At 48.5% G+C, this 18,893-nt stretch overlaps 1 protein-coding gene across 3 annotated transcripts; it reads right to left on the reverse strand.

Moving 5' to 3' along the window:
* Positions 1–4,125: 4,125 nt before the first annotated feature.
* On the reverse strand, positions 4,126–17,702 carry LOC310847101 (uncharacterized protein C20orf96). 3 transcript variants are annotated; one of them, XM_083744612.1, is made up of 11 exons: positions 17,643–17,702; positions 16,001–16,105; positions 14,744–14,882; positions 14,429–14,556; positions 13,051–13,209; positions 11,231–11,330; positions 10,123–10,280; positions 9,909–10,010; positions 8,107–8,193; positions 6,717–6,835; positions 4,126–4,426 (listed from the first exon to the last, which is right to left on the reverse strand). In XM_083744612.1, exons 2-11 carry the CDS (start codon positions 16,058–16,060, stop codon positions 4,366–4,368), a joined length of 1,113 nt encoding a protein of 370 aa, XP_083600738.1. In that variant the 5' UTR covers positions 16,061–16,105; positions 17,643–17,702; the 3' UTR covers positions 4,126–4,365. The 3 variants fall into 3 exon arrangements, with proteins under 3 accessions (XP_083600738.1, XP_083600740.1, XP_083600739.1); XM_083744614.1 differs by having other exon boundaries at positions 17,555–17,666; XM_083744613.1 differs by having other exon boundaries at positions 17,538–17,654.
* Positions 17,703–18,893: the final 1,191 nt, after the last annotated feature.

The following is an 18,893-nucleotide window of genomic DNA, read 5'->3' on the forward strand; positions in this document are numbered from 1 at the left end:
GTTAGCCGCCCTGAGCCCAGTCTTGGCTGGGGAGGGCGGGGTATAAATAAAATTATTATTATTATTATTATTATTATTATTATTATTATTATTGACACAAGAAATGCCAGACAAACTAAGGGACACCCGAATACCGTGGCTAACACACCACCAACTACATGGCTTCTTAAACAATGCAGTAATAAATTCAGTAGCCACTAGGTCCTTGACCACCTTCGGAAACCTTCTCCTGACAGCAAAGGGACATGACAAGGGGATGGCATCCACAATATACAAAATACTGCTCCAGAATCCCACAATCCCCCTTGACAAAAAACAATGGGAGCACAGCACAGGCTACGAAAAAACCCCACACAATGGACTAGAATGTGGTCTAAACCTTCCTTTTTTGAAAAATTAATTTAATTTTTAATATATATTTTTTACCAACAACCAAAACACAAACAGTGAAACCCCCCAGGCGGCTGACACATTGTGTATAAAAGGTAAAGGTACCCCCGCCCGTACGGGCCAGTCTTGGCGGACTCTAGGGTTGTGCGCTCATCTCACTCTAGAGGCCAGGAGCCGGTGCCGTCCGCAGACACTTCCGGGTCACGTGGCCAGCGTGACATCGCTGCTCTGGTGAGCCAGCACCAGCGCAGCACACAGAAACGCCGTTTACCTTCCTGCTATAAAGCGGTACCTATTTATCTACTTGCACTTAGGGGTGCTTTCGAACTGCTAGGTGGGCAGGAGCTGGGACCGAACGACGGGAGCTCACCCTGCCGCGGGGATTCGAACCACCGACCATACGATCGGCAAGTCCTAGGCTCTGTGGTTTTACCCACAGCGCCACCCGCGTCCCTATACATTGTATACATTGGGTATACATAATCAATAATTACATATTCAAATCATGTACAGTGATCACATTATAAGAACAATAAAAAAATGAGAGCAGGAGGATGCCCAGTCCCTTAATGAATATGTATGCTACGTGGGAGCTTCAAACAAGAAATACATGCCGTTTTCAAAAAGACTGAGGGGAAACTGGTCCATCCCCCCTCGTGCATTTAAAGTAAGTTTTGCTCAATAAAAGAACACATCTGAGTAGGGTTGCCATATTTTGAAGAGCAAAAAAGAGGACACATTTGCCAACTTCTACTGTTAACAATAGATCGCTGTGACGACTCTCATGTTAAATCATGAAAAAGAGGGTGTATCCTGGGAAAAGATGACACATGGCAACCCTACATCTCAGTCATTAAAATGGACAAGGAGAAAGTACAGCAGATTTCTCTGAATGGACAGGATACTGGCAGTCTCCACCCAGCGGCAGATTAAGAGGCTGCAGGCAGATGTGCAGGATGGAGAAGACGTCGCTGGAAGACAGTTGTGTTCCACTGATATTGCAGAAAATATCCCATAGAATCTCGGCTGTAATGCAAACACGTTCCTGGGTCTCTGCATTCAGAAGGTGCACGATGTGTGTGTGTGTGTGTGCGTGTGCGCGTGCGCATGCATGGGGGCGGGTGGGAGAGATAGAGAGAGGTATTTTTTTTAATGCCCCTTTTTTTAAAAAAAAAAGAAATGCAAACGTGAAAAAGCAAAGGAAACAAAGAATAAGAAATTTAACCCATAAAGTGCCACAGTCTGGAAGGATGAAAGTACAAAAACAGAGGGGTTAGAGCCAGCTAAGCTGGTGTGCCAGCAGAAGCCAGTGTAGTAACAACAACAACAACAACAACAACAACAACAACAACATTTATTTATACCCCACCCTCCCCGGCCAGAGCCAGGCTCAGGGCGGCTAACACCAATAAAATCACAGTAAAAACATAATGGGGGGGAGCAATTTAAAATACAGGTTAAAATGCAATTTAAAATGCAGCCTCATTTTAAAAGTAGCCCATAGATCAAGACCGAAAGGGGAAGGAAACATAAGGGTCAGACCGAGTCCAAACCAAAGGCCAGGCGGAACAGCTCTGTCTTGCAGGCCCTGCGGAAAGATGTCAAGTCCCGCAGGGCCCTGGTCTCTTGTGACAGAGCCTTCCACCAAGTCGGGGCCAGTACTGAAAAGGCCCTGGCCCTAGTTGAGACCAATCTAACCACCTTGTGACCTTGGACCTCCAAAATGTTGTCATTTGTGGACCTTAAGGTCTTCCACAGGGCATACCAGGAGAGGTGGTCCTGTAGGTACATGGGTCCTAGGCCGCATAGGGCTTTGAAGGTCAAAACCAGCACCTTAAACCTGACCCTGTACTCCACCGGGATCCACACGAGCATAATAGGACTCCCTCCACTCTCCGAACTGGCTCAGGGGCATCTGGGGAATCCCCAGATCAGCACACGGTTGTGGGGCGGGGAAGACTGTCCGAACAGGAAAGCTGAAATTGCTGGCGGCGATAGAACAACTGGAAGAGAATGAGCCGGATTTTCTTCCTGGGTTTCGGATTCCACCCATGCGCCCAGAGGAGTTGCGCGGGGGGGGGGGGGAGCTGCCGGGAGATGGGCCCTCGCATCACTCAGCTGTGTGGCGTCCCCCATTGGTGGGGAAGGCGGGCAGATGGCGAGACTCGTGGTAGCACCCCAGCCTCAGGAGGCACCGGTTGGGGGCACAATACTTTCCTTGCCCCGGGCGCTTGGCAATCCATGCTACACCACTGTTTGGGCCAGTACGTTTCTCTCAACATGAACTAACTCACAGGGTTGTTGTGAAGATAAAATGGAACTGTGGGGAGGCAGGCACTCCTTGGAAGAAAGATGATAGAGGAATGAAATAAACAGCAATATTGCGGGGCTTGGATTTTCACCAGGGGCAACCCTTGCACTAGGCAGTGTGAGGCAACCACTTCAGCAGCAGGTGTGGGGTGGTGGCTGTGAAGGGGGAAAGCTGTGGGTCTCACGCCACCTACCCAAGACCCCCAAAGCCGACCCTCAAGTGCAGAGAAAGCAGGCGGTGTTGAAGACCCAACTTCCAGCTGGGACACCTTTGGGAAGCGGAATTACGGAGAGCCGTTTCCAAGGCATCTGACCTCAGAGTATAGGAAGCTGTGACACGGATCATAATTGCAAGCAGGTCAAATGGGAAAAAAACATATATATCAGGATTGTGGGTTTGAGCCCCACATTGGGCCAGATTCCTGCATTGCAGGGGCTTGGACGAGATGGACTCCCTTCCAACGATTCTATGCTCAAAGTGCCTTTGGAAGAAGCTGCTTTGACCTCTCCAGTGTGTTTGACTGGTTGTACTATTGTACTACCAACCTTACTGTATGCTTGTGAAACATAGACCACTTATAAACGCCAACTCCTTGAAAGATTTCATCAATGGTGTCTCCGAAAATTTTTACACATCACTTGGGAATACAGGCAAACTAATACCAGTGTACTGGAAGAAGCAAAGATCACCAGTGTTGAAGCAATGATTCTTCAACGTCAACTTCGTTGGACTGGTCATGTTGTGTGGATGCCTGGTTATCGTCTTCCGAAGCAACTACTCTATTCCGAACTTAAAAATGGAAAGCGTAATGCTGGTGGTCAACAAAAGAGGTTTAAAGACTGTCTCAAGGCAAATCTTAAAAAAATGTAGTCTACACATGGACAATTGGGAAACACTGGCCTGCGAGCGCTCCAGTTGGAGAACAGCCTTTACCAAAGGTGTCATGTGCTTTGAAGATACTTGAACTCAGGACACAAGGGGAAAATGTGCTAAGAGGAAGGCATGCTTGGCAAATCCACACCATGATCAACTCCCACCCAGAAACCTATGTCCCCACTGTGGAAGGACGTGTGGATCCAGAATTGGCCTCCACAGTCACTTACGGACTTATTGTTAAAACCGTGTTTATGGAAGACCATCTTACTCGGCTATGAGTGATCACCAAAGAAGACAAAGAGTTTGACTGATTATTTGCAACTGTTTTTCTGATGATTCCTTTATTCTATGAGATTTATGTTGTATCTGGGGCGTTCCATTACGTTCTCGTTATTTATCATTTGGGAGCGGATTTGTGATTCGTGTGAGTGAAAAGCGGCACAGAAATATAATAACCGAAACGAAAGAGGCAGCTGTTGCACCATCAGTGTAGCGTGGATAATATGACTTCCATGGAGGAGTCGGGATTATTTGAGACACTGACTCTCTTTGAACAGATAGGACTGGCTTTAACAGAATCTAATGCTGGAATATTTGCAGGCAGGGATGACAAGCAAAGCCCCGGCAGCAATTCTTAGCAGGAAGGTTTAAAGACGACGGACCGGGAGTGAGGCAGGCTGCTAGTTTTGGGTGCAGCTCAGCAAAGCAGGAGGGAAATTGGCTCCCAGAGGCCTACAGGGAGGGCGTTGCGTGATCAAGGTGCATAATCCCAAGATCGTTTCCAGGAACTACAGGGGGAAATCCTCGTCTGTGGGGATGTTGAGAACGATATCCGTATCTGGGGTGCACCTGGAAGGAAAAAGCAAAGGGCAAATCAGAGGAGAGGAAACGCAAATGTCTGAGGCAGAAAAGAAGGGCAGAAGAGCAGCAGCAAAACTGCCATTTCCCTTGTCTCTTTCACAAAATAGAAGTCTTCATGCAGCGCAGTAAAACTATGAGACTCGATCCCCCAGGAGGCAATGATAGCCTGGGTGGCTTTAAAAGAGGATTAGACAAGACTGTGAAAGAGGAGAGGGCTCTTGAAGGCTACTGGGAGTCATTTTGGACTCACAGCTGTCCATGGAGGTGCAGGTTAATTCTGTGTCCAGGGCAGCTGTTTACCAGCTCCATCTGGTAGGCAGGATGAGACCCTACTTGTCCGCAGACTGTCTTGCCAGAGTGGTGCATGCTCTGGTTATCTCCCGCTTGGGCTACTGCAATGCACTCTACGTGGGGCTTCCTTTGAAGGTGACCCGGAAACTACAACTAATCCAGAATGCGGCAGCTAGACTGGTGACTGGAGGCGGCCGCCGAGACCACATAACACCGGTCCTGAAAGATCTATGTTGGCTCCCAGGACATTTCCGAGCACTATTCAAAGTGTTGGTGCTGACCTTTAAAGCCCTAAACAGCCTCAGTCCAGTATATCTGAAGGAGTGTCTCCACCCCCATCGTTCTACCCGGACACTGAGGTCCAGATCCAAGGGCCTTCTGGCGGTTCCCTCGCTGTGAGATGCCAAGTTACAGGGAACCAGGCAGGGGGCCTTCTCGGTTGTGGCACCCTCCCACCAGATGTCAAAGAGAAGAACAACTACCAGACTTTTGGAAGACATCTAAAGGCAGCCCTAGTTAGGGAAACTTTTAATGTTTGATGTATTACAGTATTTTAATATTTTTTTGGAAGCCGCCCAGAGTGGCTGGGGAAGCCCAGCCAGATGGGCGGGGTATAAATAAATTATTATTATTATTATTATTATTATTATTATTATTATTATTATTACTAGCCAAGATGGTTCTTGCTGGAAACCACTGGAGGTGAGGGGGCTTGGAGGCCTGCTTGGAGGTTTCTCACACACATCTGGGTGGCCTCTGTGAGAACAGGATGCAGGACTCAATTAGGGCTGTGTGATATATCGATATAGTGTCCAAAACTGGTTTCATAATTTCAGACCTGGCAACACATGCAAAAATCACGATGTGGTGGAAACCGTGAAGCCAGCCAATGCTTTTCTCAATTCCTGCAGCCCTTGTTCAACTCTGCCGACCCAGCTCTCCCCTGCCTCATGTAGGGCGGCAGCGAATCACAAGAGCAGGCGCTTGCAAAAACCAAGACGCAGGAAAAACCATGAAGGCAACTAAAGTCTCTACATGTTGTTGTTGTTGTTTAGTCGTTTAGTCGTGTCCGACTCTTCGTGAACCCATGGACCAGAGCATGCCAGCAGTGGCGTAGCGTGGGTTGTCAGCACCCGGGGCAAGGCAAGTAATTTGCGCCCCCTAACCTGTGGAGCCAGGTAGGGGCAGAGAGCTGCGAGTGAGAGCGCGCCCCCCCCCAGATGTTGCGCCTGGTGTGGCCGGCCCCCCCTGCACCCCTCACGCTACGCCACTGCATGCCAGGCACTTCTGTCTTCCACTGCCTCCCACTACCTTCCTGCAAAGAACTAGTCTCTACATAGCTCCACCTTATTTCAGACATTGTGCTATATCGTTATACAGTGGTACCTCGGGTTACATGTGCTTCAGGTTACAGACGCTTCAGGTTATAGACTCCGCTAACCCAGAAATAGTACCTCGGGTTAAGAACTTTGCTTCAGGATGAGAACAGAAATTATGCGGCGGCGGCAGCAGGAGGCCCCATTAGCTAAAGTGGTGCTTCAGGTTAAGAACAGTTTCAGCTTAAGAAGGGACCTCCGGAATGAATTAAGTACTTAACCCGAGGTACCACTGTATATAGCAAGGTTTAGCTGGTGATCTATCACGTTGTTGAAAACCAGATATTGCCCAGCCCTAGACTAAGATCTGCTTATGTCCTTGTGACTGGCTGCAGAAAGCTGGCAAGGAGGACAGGAACCAAAGTGGCCCCGTCAATTCTCATTGCCTAAAAACAGGGTCCCACAAGAGACTATGAAACTGCAGGCTCCTTTATTTCACCCTGTAACCTGCTAGAAAGCCGCCCTGCTTCTTCCTGCTTTTCAGTCCCTGGTGCAGCCCCTTGGCCAATGCAACGCATCACCCCCACCCCCAGGGCTTGCTCAGCGTGAAGGCATGGCCCAAAGTGCCCCCAGAAAATGCTACTACTTGGGACACAGGCCAAGGGACTTACTTGGGTCTACGGAGGAGGACATCTGCAAAGATCACTTCTCGCGGATCCCCAGTGGAGTGATGGAGTGTGTTGAGGTTCTTGTGCAACGCGGCAATGTCTTTTACCAGTCCAGCAATTACCTGAAAGGAGAAAGAAGCAAGTCAGGGAGGTGGGTGAAGTGGGTTCTAGCCCACGAAAGGTGACGCCATAACAAGCCCACGAGTCACTGAGGTGCCGCAAGACTTCTTGCTGCTGTCGTAACAACTCCTGCCCTCGCAGTCCGGCTCCAAACACTTCCCATTCCCCTGCTCCAAATTGCCTTCCCCCTCCACGGAGTTTTAAACACGTCGGGCTTCCAGATCAGAAGTTCACCGCTTACTCACAGGTAACTCTGAAGGTGCCCTATTGCTGCCTCCGCCGAGTTGTAGAGAAAACCTCTGCCTAAGTTTAGCTACCACCATCTGGCCAAGCCGGAAATGTGGAAGATTCTCCCCATATGATGATCCAATTATTTTAGCTCCACCTTCAATCTACACTCGGCTCAGCATCTCAGCCGACAATCCACCAGGGGTGGCATTTCATGTTCATCGCGAAAGATAGAACTCCCTCCCAAGGGGCCTCCATGCCAAAAACCAGCCTCCCTTCATTCTAGCTCCAGTTGTGAGATCGTTCCCCAGGGATGTTGGGCGTAACGTCCAGTCAGGGTGGAGTAACGACCAGGAACACTAAGCCCCTTCTTGGGACTCAGTCCACATCGGAAGGTGCTGGACTCTCCTTCACTGGTTGGACGGTCCTTCAGCTGCGATTCCTGCATTGCAGGGGGTTGGACAAGATGGCCTTCGAGGTCCCTTCCGACTCCACAATTCTATGACAAGGAGTGTTGGGAGGTACCAGCTGGTACTCAGGGAAGACACCCCACCCCACCAAGGAGGAAGGCTCCGAGCCCAGAGATTGCTGGAGGGACACTGAAGAGAGGTCAGAGGAGGAAGGGTTGGATGCTGAAGGAGCAACAGGGTTTAGTGAGCAGGGAGAGCCGGTGATAGAGAGCAGTTCAGACTCTGAGGCTGAAGCAGAGGAGGGCGGAGATCAAGAGCCTGCTGAAGAATCCAGGGAGTCTCCCTCTCCTGCTGAAACAAGGGCAAGACAGAGGCCAAAGTTGCACAGATGCAGTTTGGGGCCGCTGGGAGAGGAGGAGCCTTAGAAAGGGTGGAAAGCAGGGGCCGTCAGTCCTGCTCTATAGGGGCAAGACCTACTGGAAAGAGTTGCTGAGTTTTATGTTCACTTCCTTGAATAAAAAGTGAACTTTGCTGGCAACTGCCTCTGCTTCATCTGGCTCCAGCCCTGACACCCCAGCCCAGACATTTGCAGAATTCCCCACTGAGACATTTGCTGCCGCCCCCAAGTATCTTGCCTCCTTTTGTTTGCCTATTTGTCTTCTTAGCTCCGAATTGTTCTTATCCATCTGGTGAAGGCCGTCCTGGTATTCCATCAATTTCTTCTGCACAGAGAAAGGGGGAAATGCGATTTAGAAGCAAAGATGGACAAAGGATCCCAGAAGGCAACAAGAGGGTACCCCGAGCCCACGGAATGTGCGAGTTCCCAGAGGACAGTTCGACAGATCGCTTTGCCAAGCTGCACGCTGTGGCTCAACTGACACTCAAACTGCCACTTGACTATCATAAATCATATCATTTTTCAGAGGGCATGAATCTCCATGCCAGAGATGGGGGGGGGCGGGGGGCGGACTATTCCTCCTGCACTTTCTGCTCCAGTAGACAGAAGAGCATTTCCCAGATATTTTGAATTATATATGCATATATGTGTTAAGATATTCCGTTCCACCTTAAGAGGAACAGGCTGTTGTGTGTCACATGCCTGTTTACATTCCAGCACAGCAGGCTGGGAACTTCCGTTTGAGTATAAAAAGGTAAAGGGACCCCTGACCATTAGGTCCAGTCGTGGCCGACTCTGGGGTTGCAGCGCTCATCTCGCTTTATTGGCCGAGGGAGCCGGCGTGCAGCTTCCGGGTAATGTGGCCAGGATGACTAAGCCATTTATGGCAAACCAGAGCAGTGCACGGAAACGCTGTTTACCTTCCTGCCAGAGCGGTACCTATTTATCTACTTACACTTTGACGTGCTTTTGAACTGCTAGGTTGGCAGGAGCAGGGACCGAGCAACGGGAGCTCACCCCGCAGCGGGGATTCGAACCGCTGACCTTCTGATCGTCAAGTCCTAGGCTCTGTGGTTTAACCCACAGCGCCACCCATATAGCTTTTGCTTATGCTGTTTGCTTGGACACGAAGGGGAGCAGACATGTTTTTCCTTTGTCCTGATGCTGAATAAAATGCCTGTAAATACACTTTACACAGCCCCTAACCTGCCCTTCTGTTGCGAAGAGTTCTTATCTCTGCTGGGTTGTGTGCTCAGCTTCTGAAGGTTTCTGAAGCTCGGGTCGCAGTTACATGCTGATCCAAGGACCGGAGTTTGACCAGCTGCTGGCCGGTGGGCTGGAACCAGCTGGGGGCCTGTCAATTGCCCCTGTTTCCTTGGATGCATCCCAACAACATGTACACAGTTCCCTTATCTTGCATCGGCTCATCTGTGGATCTAGGCCACTAATCTCTGGGCCTGGTGGCGGCCCAAACAGAAATGGCATGAGAAAACTGTGATCAGATCCCCTGACATTCTGCTTTTTACTTAAAAGCATCTGCCAAGGTTTGTGGGTTTGTTTGCAACAGCAACACCGGGGAAGGGAGCGTTTGAGAGCCTTCGCTCAAAGGCAGAGCATGTGCTCTGCGTGTGAAAGGTCCCAGGTCAATCTACAAGTAGGACTGTGCCCGGTCTGAAAACCTCAAGAAAACTGCCTGTCAGAGGAAGACACAATGAGCAAGATGGGCCAATGGTCTAACTGGGTCGCAGGGAGTCCTCTTCCCTCTCACTTGCTACTGCCACACCTGTTGACTCCGCCAACCTGTCTTGGCCCCTGTGGGTATTGCACTGGAAACTCCCAATGTAGGGAAATAATTTACAAAAAAGTCCTCAAGGAAAATCCGCAACTTTGCTTTTTTCCACCGTGGTAACAAGCTTGTAGCCCAGGAGAAGATCTCTCCAGACCTCTGGCCAAGTGAGGAAGCCCAGCACAGAAAGTAGACAACCCTAACCAGCCCCACCCACTGGGCAAAGGACAGACAACCAGCCCTGCCCCATGGACCTCTGTAACGCGCTGCAAAAAACGCTCCCGCTCCTTTTGCGCCTTCGTTGCCATATTGTCCAGGTACTTTTTGAAGACATCCTCCATCTCCTCCAGTTCGTCCTGGGGGCGGCAAAGCAGGAAAAGGGATCAAACCGGTACCCAAGGGCTCTTTGCTGCCAGCCCTGTGCCCAAGAAGACAAGGCAGAGGCCAGCAAGGGATCCCTCGGCTCACCTGTTGCTCTTCGTTCAGGTTTCGGACGCTGCGCATCAGAGAGGCTATCTGGACGGCTTTCACTGGGTACTCCTTGTCCATGTAGGTTCTCAGGATATTGAGTTCCTCCTGGAGGATGTGCACTTTGGTCTGCATGCGTTTCATCTCCTGATCCAGTTCTGGGGTGGGAGGAAGATGGCAAGGCAAGAGGAAGAAGATAAAAGCAAAAGTTGTTGTTGTTTCTATACTGCTTTATATTTTTAAGAAAAAATCTCAAAGCAGTTTACACCACATTAAAATGGCAAAGAAAAAAATCCAGACGAAAACATTACTGAAGAAAGTCAAATATAAAGGATACAGTCAAAGCAACATAATTAACTAAAAAATTATCTTAAAGATTTCAAAATAAAAATTACAAAGGAGGTCAACTACAGAATACGTATTTAATACAAACAAAGTTAAGGGAAGAAATCTTAAACGTTTCAAAAGACAACGTTGCTAAATGAGGTCAAATATAAAATGCACATTTAAAACAGCAGAATTAACAAGAGAATAAAACATTCCTCTTCTCCCAGGCCTGTGGCTAATTAAAACTATGGTATTTAAAACTGTGTGCGTAGCAGGGTATTGTTTGCATTTGTTACTATGGTTTGTATTTTTCTGTTTTCTGCCAAATTTCTTTCTCTGCTTTCCTTTGGACCCCATCAGCAAGGACAAGAGGGAGGGTTTGTTGTCTGGGCAGCCCAGGACCTCCATACACACTGCTCAGGCTTGTGTCCCAGCAACTCACGTTGGTGCTGCTAACACAGATGTTTGACTTCACCCCTAGAGGGGCACTCCATTGTCTCTTGAGAAAGACGCATGCAAACAACAAATCTCCTTGGTCCCTCGACTTCTATGGCAGCTAGCCTGGATTGCCAATGCATTGCCTGAGGTTCTCGCATCTGTGTGTTCCACCCCATTTGTAATGAGAGGCAACAGACAGGGGAACACAATCTGAATGGGCCGGGCAAGCTAACTTTCTACTACAGCTAAATCCAAAGATCTTTTGGGGTTTACTGGTTTGGGCTCCTTCTCTGCCCCACCCAGCTGGGAGCAGGCAGGGTATCTGAGATCACGTGCTGCTTACTTCCCAAATTCTTCTCCACTGTTTTCTCTGCTGCCGCAAGATCTGCTTTTGCTACACCAGCTTGGTTCTGACTTGAGTCCCGAAGAGATCGGATGATTGTCTGCAAAGACAGGAGCAAAAGGCACCAGTTCTTGGGACTACCAAGAACCAAAACGAGTTCATGAACCACTTGCAGCTCTTAGTTTCTACAGAAAAGTCAACTGGGAAGAAATCCAGAAGGGATCCCTCCAAACTGGGTGGCTGGGGATTAGAATGGCCATGTAAGCAAATGTCAAGCAAAGCACGTTGGGAGAAAAATATCCTAACTTCCCAAAGTTACTCCTGGAGTCTGAACTAGTGGTGACTGGCCAGGGAAAGTGCCTGGGAGTCATAGTGGAAAGCTTGATGGAAAGGACAACCCATGGAAAAGTCAAAATCTGTGTTGGGGTTGTTGGGAAAGGGACTGAAAATAAAACCGCCAATATCATAATACCAATATCTGTGGTGAACTATGTAAATTGGATTTTATAATACTTCAGAGCGAGTAACACAAAACAAAATATTTAAAACATGCACAGCATTCCGGATTAACACTCACTGTGCTCAGTGGGGATTACTGCCTAGGAAGCGTGTTAAAGATTGCAAGCAAAATTGTTGGACCAATGATTTCGGTTGCATAAGATTGCACTAAGACTGTTTTCCATAGTGATAGGTTTCACTGCCTCAGAATGCTTGTGAACGTTCCATGACATCACAGCAGGCTGACCAATAAATTGCAGATGGGCAATTTATAATCTCATTGTATGAACTTCAATCCCTCCTGGTTATATGAGAAGAGCTGTTTAGTCAGTGGCAGAGAACACGCTTCACTTGGTGTGATGGCCTGGGAATCTGATTCAGAAGTTGAACCTGAGGAGTCCCAGCCTGCACAGGAGACCCCGCCTCCAGGGCTGGCTGAGCCGGGGCAGGGGCTTGAACCTGAAGGGCCCTCACCTGTGCCAGATCCCCAGGAGCAGACACCAGATGAATCCGCTCTGGCTCCAGAGGTGATCGAGGACCCATCGCCTGCAGGTGCTCCTCTCCCAGCTCTGTCAGGAGAAGGTGAGGCTGCCTCTGGGCCCAGTAACCCTCCAGCCTCTCCTGAGCTGCAGAGGCTCAGGGCAGAGAGGCGGAGGGAAATAAGTTCTCTCAGGAGGAGTGCTCGCCTTAAGGCCAGGAGAGGCGAGTCACCTGTGGGTTGGGACCACCCTAGGCCCCAGAGGAGATAAAGGCCAGTCAGCCCAGTCCCAGGTTGCGGGAGCAACGTTGTTGGAAACCTGTTTCTGCCAGCACCCAGACCCGTTTTTCCGGAGTTCCCGACTACGCCTGGCTTCTTGCTTTGGACCCCGCTTCGCCCTTGGTGGACAGTCTCCAGACCCTTGACCCAGGACCGGACTCTGACCACGCCTCACGGTAACTCCCCCCCCCCCCCCGGGACCAGCACACTTGCAAAAAGTTCCATATTGAACTCCTGTCTGGGAAAGATTCCGACCTGAAACCCTGGGAAGTCACCGCTAGTGAAGACAATCCTGTACTAGATGGACCATTGCAGGGGGCTGGACTAGATGGCCTTTGGATGTCCTCTCCAAATTTACTATATTATGATTCTATGACCAATACTCTGACTCAGTATCAGGCAGCGTCTTACGTTTCTAGAAGCATAGAGAAGCTGCTTAGTTCAAGCAAAGGGTTGGGATTCAGGAACTTCCTTTCCGTGCCAATTATCACTGGGTACAGCCACATGGTCCTGACGCAGAGCGATTCAGGTGTCTAAGGCTGCTTCCTGACTACGCCAGCCTTACCCCAAACATGTCGTACTGCTGGAGAAGGCCCCTGGCCTGGACGACCGTGTCTGCATCCATCTCCTTGATCTCCTCCATCAGCGCCCGGTTTTTCTCCAGAAGAAAGTTGGAATGGCGTTTTATTTCTTCCAAGCTGTTTGTCTTGTGCTTGATAAACCGCTGGGGAATTTTTTTGGAAGGAGGGGCTTACCAAACAGCTCACCTCTTCTTTTTTTAAAATATATTTTTATTCAACAATTTTAACAAAACAAATTATCAACCAATATATCCAATTACATTCCCCCCTTTTTAATTCCCTCCCTCTCGCACCCTCCTATAACTTCTCTCAGCTCCCTTCTCTTATTTGTTTGCACATATTATTCTCTGCACGTTAAAAAGTTATCTATCCTATGTTCTACTAATAAATTTGTGAGCGTTTATTCAAAACCTGCAAAGGAATCCAAGTCCTTTTGTTGTCTACATGAATAATTTGTTAAAAGTTCCCATTCTTCTTTAAAGTCACGGTTGTCCGTCTCTCCTATTTTATGTGTTAACTTTGTCAATTCCGCATAGTTTTTCTTGCCATTGTTCTTTCGTGGGGACTTCCTCGTTCTTTTCAGCTCACCTCTTAACGCCACCCAAAACCGGAGGATGCCAGCTGTTTGAGAATGCTGCAACCCTCCCATGCCCTTTTGCACTGTCATGGAAATTGCACAACTGGTTCCCGTCGCCAAATTTGGAGTTTCTGGTCAAAAAGGCAGAAATCCTACACCCGATTCTGGGCACACCCCAAGGCTTTTACCAGACTACATGGAATCCTGTGTCCAGGACCGCAGTTCCAGAAGGATATTGACAAGATGGAAGGCATGCAGAGGAGGGCGACCAAGATGGTCAATGGTCTGGAAATCAAGCCTGATGAGGAACGGTTGAGGGAGTTGGGTATGTTTAGCCTGGAAAAGAGGAGGCTGAGAGGAGATAGAATAGCCATCTTCAAATATCTGAAGGGCTGTCACATGTGACTGGCCCAAGGTTACCCAGCAGCTGCATGTGGAGGAGCAAGGAAGCGAACCCGGTTCACCAGATTACGAGTCCACCGCTCTTAACCACTATACCACACTGGCTCTCTTTATTTTGGAAAAATGGAAAGTTAGCGCTGTTCGACAGTGGAATGGACTCCCTCGAAGGTGGCGGACTCTTTATCACTGGAGATTTCTAAGCAGAGGCTTGATGCCCATCTGTTATGGGTTCGTTAGTTGTGCTTCCTACATTGCAGGGGGCTGGAGCAGATGACACTTAGGGTCCCTTCTAACTCTACAATTCCACGTTTCTGGACCATCCCTATGTCTGTATCAGCAGCACCTGATGCCACAGTTTCAACGCAGGGTATCGCTTTATGTACCTGAATGATTCTGATATTCTCCAGTCTCTTGGCCCGGACCATTTCCTTTGTCATATTTAGATTCCACGTGGACTTCTGTCGCATAGAGGGCATCATTCTCACAACCGTTCTTGCAGTCGTTGCCCATTCTGAAACAGAAAAGCGGCATTAATTCGTTTTGGGTAAAACACTCAGTTTACAGCTGCTGGGGATAACATGGCAGAGAAGGGGAGAATGTGCTGAAAGTTTCTCCAGCCCGGAAGAGTTTGGGGTAGCAACCAACTCCTCCTCCTCCACCCAGGGGCCCGACAGGCACACAAGAAAAATTTTCCCAACCTATTTTCTTCTCTTTCGGCTTTTCTGGAGAACTGACACCCCCTTTCTTCGTCAAGTCCTTTGCTGTCGAAATTGGAGGAATGTTTAATTTCAGTGCGGACTTCCGTGCCACATTGTCTCTTTGCCATTTGCTGTAATCCTAAAGGCGACACCAGAAAGGGACAGGCTCATATGGAGGAAGCAGACAATATTCAGCAGAATAACACCCTTTAAGACAAACAACAACAACAACAACAACAACAACAACAACAACAAAAGGCCCTAAAAGCAAACGTATCCCTGGGCATGTGCAGAGTGCCTTTCTGTTTGTGAAGCAAACTGTTCCTTGCCTGTCTGAAGAGAGCGTAATCTAGTGTTCCACAGCCTATTCCCCTAGAATGGCAGGGGACCCACAAAGGCTCCGCTGCTTTTCACAAATAGCCGGTAGTCATTCAAGTAATAATAATAATAATTATTATTATTATTATTATTATTTATTTATTTATTTATTTATTTATACCCCGCCCATCTGGCTGGGTTTCCCCAGCCACTCTGGGCGGCTTCCAACAAAACACTAAAATACAATAACCTATTAAACATTAAAAGCTTCCCTAAACAGGGCTGCCTTCAGATGTCTTCTAAAAGTTTGGTAGTTATTTTTCTCTTTGACATCTGGAGAAAGCTCAAGGGAGACCAACACATGCAATGACCTACTGGTTATATAAGGGACAAGGTGATCTCTCAAACATAGGGCCTTATAGGTTCATATCAACACCTTGAATGTTTTTATGCCACCAATCTTATGCAGGCAATTAAGAAATCATCTTTCTGCATTTTCCAATTCTATTTTTTTTTAATTGTGTATAGATATTCTTGCAAAATGCTTTGATATCTATTTTATTTATGCTCTTATTAAATTTGCATACTGCCTTTCATCCGAAGATACCAGGGTGGTTGATAACAGAAGACAAAATGAGAATTCAAAATACATAGTAAAACAAAAACAAAATATGTAATAAAACGAATCATTAATCACTCTCCCACAAACACATTTAATACAGTATTCTATGCTATAACTTGTATGCAAGTACTTTTATAAATCTATACGTAAATACATTCGGGGACAAAGAAGTGTGGGCAAACTGGATTTAGTTGTTTTATTGTTATTTATTGGGCTAATTAGTCACTTTGTTTACAAAATGCAAACTCATAGCGACTTACAATATAGTTGCCATACTGTTTTGTAAAATTGCCCCCTCCCCACTTTCTGGGACTCACAGTTTGTCTTATGGAGCTGATGAGGCTCTTGGGGAAGATAGTTGGACTCTGGAAAGCCATCTTTGGAGCCCGTGGCCAGGCGGGAGGGAAGGAAATCGGCAGGCTCTAAAGAGACAAAGAAGAAAAGTGGAGAATAATAAGAAGAATTTATTATTTATACCCCGCCCATCTGGCTGGGCTTCCCCAGCCACTCAGGGCAGCTTCCAACAAAACACTAAAATACAATAACGTATTAAACATTAAAAGCTTCCCTAAACAGGACTGCCCTCAGATATCTTCTAAAAGTCTGGTATTTTTCTCTTTGACATCTGGTGGGAGGGCGTTCCACAGGGCGGGTGCCACCACCAAGAAGGCCCTCTGCCTGGTTCCCCGTAACTTGGCTTCTTGCAGTGAGGGAACTGCCAGAAGGCCCTTGGCGCTGGACCTCAGTGTCCGGGCTGAACACTGGGGGTGGAGACGCTCCTTCAGGTACACTGGACCAAGGCAGTTTAGGGCTTTAAAGGTCAGCACCAACACTTTGAATTGTGCTTGGAAACGTACTGGGAGCCAATGAAGATCTTTCAGGACTGGTGATATGTGGTCCTGGCGGCCGCTCCCAGTCCCCAGTCTAGCTGCCACATTCTGGATTAGTTGTAGTTTCCAGGTCACCTTCAAAGGTAGCCCCACATTGAGCGCATTGCAGTAGTCCAAGCGGGAGATAACCAGAGCATGCACCACTCTGGCAAGACAGTCCACGGGTGGGGAGGGTCTCATCCTGTGTACCAGATGGAGCTGGTAAACAGCTGCCCTGGACACAGAATTGACCTGCACCTCCATGGACAGCTGTGAGTCCAAAATGACTCCCAGGCTGTGCACCTGGTCCTTCAGGGGCACAGTTACCCCATTCAGGACCAGGGAGTCCTCCACACCTGCCCGCCCCCTGTTCCCCCAAAACAGCACTTCTGTCTTGTCAGGATTCAACCTCAATCTGATGTGATTCAACCTCAATCTGATGTGAACCTCAATAATGATGTGATTATATATGTGTTGTGTATTGAGTCAAAGGATTTTATATCTGCATTATTATTGTCTGTATTTGCATTAGGGTAAAGTAACTGCCTTTTGGTTCCAGAGGGTACAGCTACGATTAGTTCATTTAAGCTGCTGTATTTGGATCCTCTGTCTTATTGGTTTCCTCCAAAAGGCAGGACTGTGATTGCCTGATATTGTTCCCTCCAAAATGTATCCTTTCTAGCTGGTTCCCTGTCCCTATAAATGTAGCTCTCCCCTCCTCAAGTCTTCAGTCTTGTTTGCTTTAATAAAGAAGTGTTACTAGAGAACTGTCTCCAGCATATTATGTCAAGAGAGCTGAAATCACAAACCCCACGTCACAACAACTGGCGACCAAGGTGGGATCCGGAATGGAAAATTAAGAAAAATTATTTTAGTAATAATAATGATGATGATGATGATGGTGATCATCATCATCATCATCTTGAATGGTCCTTTTCGGGAGAGAGGCGGACCAAGCGCAGCCTCCCCGCTTGTTCTCCTGGACCTTTGGATCCCGTTGACCTGCCGGGCTCCAGTCGTGTCTCCTGCCAGCGCCGCTCCCTTCAGGGATAGACTGCCCCTGGCCAGGGAGGCTCCACGCGGCCTTTACCTGCTGCCGCTCCCCGTCGCGCTTTCCCCGAGCCTCCCGCGTCTCCTAGCAACCGGCGCGGCCGGCCGCCGTCTCCATGGCGACCGAGGGAAGTACGGAAGCCGAGCCGGGGTGAATGAGCCTAGCAGGGGGACCGTCCGCAAAGTACCACACGCTCTCAGAAGCGCTGCGCACCCTAAAGAGCCATCGGCGTGGAAAGGATCTCCTCCTCCTCCTCATCCTCCCTGCCAGCAACGCTTTGGAAACATTCAATGCTGGATCTGAGATTTCGGCTTCCCTCTTTCGCGCTCCCCGCAGAATTCTTCGCCTCCCGGAATCGGGTACTTTATGGACGGTCCCTAGAGGTAAGGAAGGCCCCCGCCCCGGCGGTGGCCACGCCTCCGCCCTCCAGCATTCCGCGCATGCGCGATCGCCCTTTCGCACACGTGCGTTTCTCGAGGTAGCGCAGCAGGTTGCAGACGCTGCAAAAGCACCTTATTTAATGTTGGTTTGTCTGCTTCCCCGCGATCTCCTTTGTAAAGCAAATTGCACCGAAGGAAACGCCTTGTCTTCTTGAGTTTCAGTCCCGCATTTCCTCAGCTGCTGTATGCTGAGTCAGGCGGCTGCTCTATTTACCGTAGCTCTGTATTGCCTGGCAGCAGCCGTCCAGATTTACAGACAGGGAGCCTTGTCCATCGCACCTGAAGCTCTATGCAGTGTGCACGAGATGCTGAAATATGTGTGTTTTTGCTCAGCGTTAAATTAATTTATTGCAGTTGTGATACAGGAGCCTTTCCTGCACAGCATGATTATTGCTTTTTATTAAATTTGTATACCACCCTTCATCCTAAGATCACAGGGCAATTCGCAGTATAAAAATAAAAAATGAAAACACAAAACAAAATCAAACCCCCCCCCCCCCAAAAAACCATAGGACATAAAGAAGTTGAATGCCTGGGAGAAGAGGGATGTTTTTGCCTGGAGCCTAAAGATATGTAACAAAAGTGCCTGGCGAGTTTCCCTGAGGAGAGTGTCCCACGAATGGGGAGCCACTGCAGAAAAGGCCTGTTCCTATTGCTGCCCTCCAGACCTCTTGTGGAGAAGGCACATGAAGAAAGGCCGCTGATGAAGATCGCAGGGTTCAAGTCGGACCCACCTGAAGATACTGACAATTAAACATGGGACCTTCTGCATGCCCCAATGAGCTGCTTGGGCCTTGCCCATGTTCCACATAGTGCACTGTACTGGCAAATTAAACTATGGCCTTCTAAA

Source organism: Podarcis gaigeae, assembly GCF_964106915.1.
Source record: "Podarcis gaigeae genome assembly, chromosome: 6".
Taxonomy (NCBI): Eukaryota; Metazoa; Chordata; class Lepidosauria; order Squamata; family Lacertidae; genus Podarcis; species Podarcis gaigeae.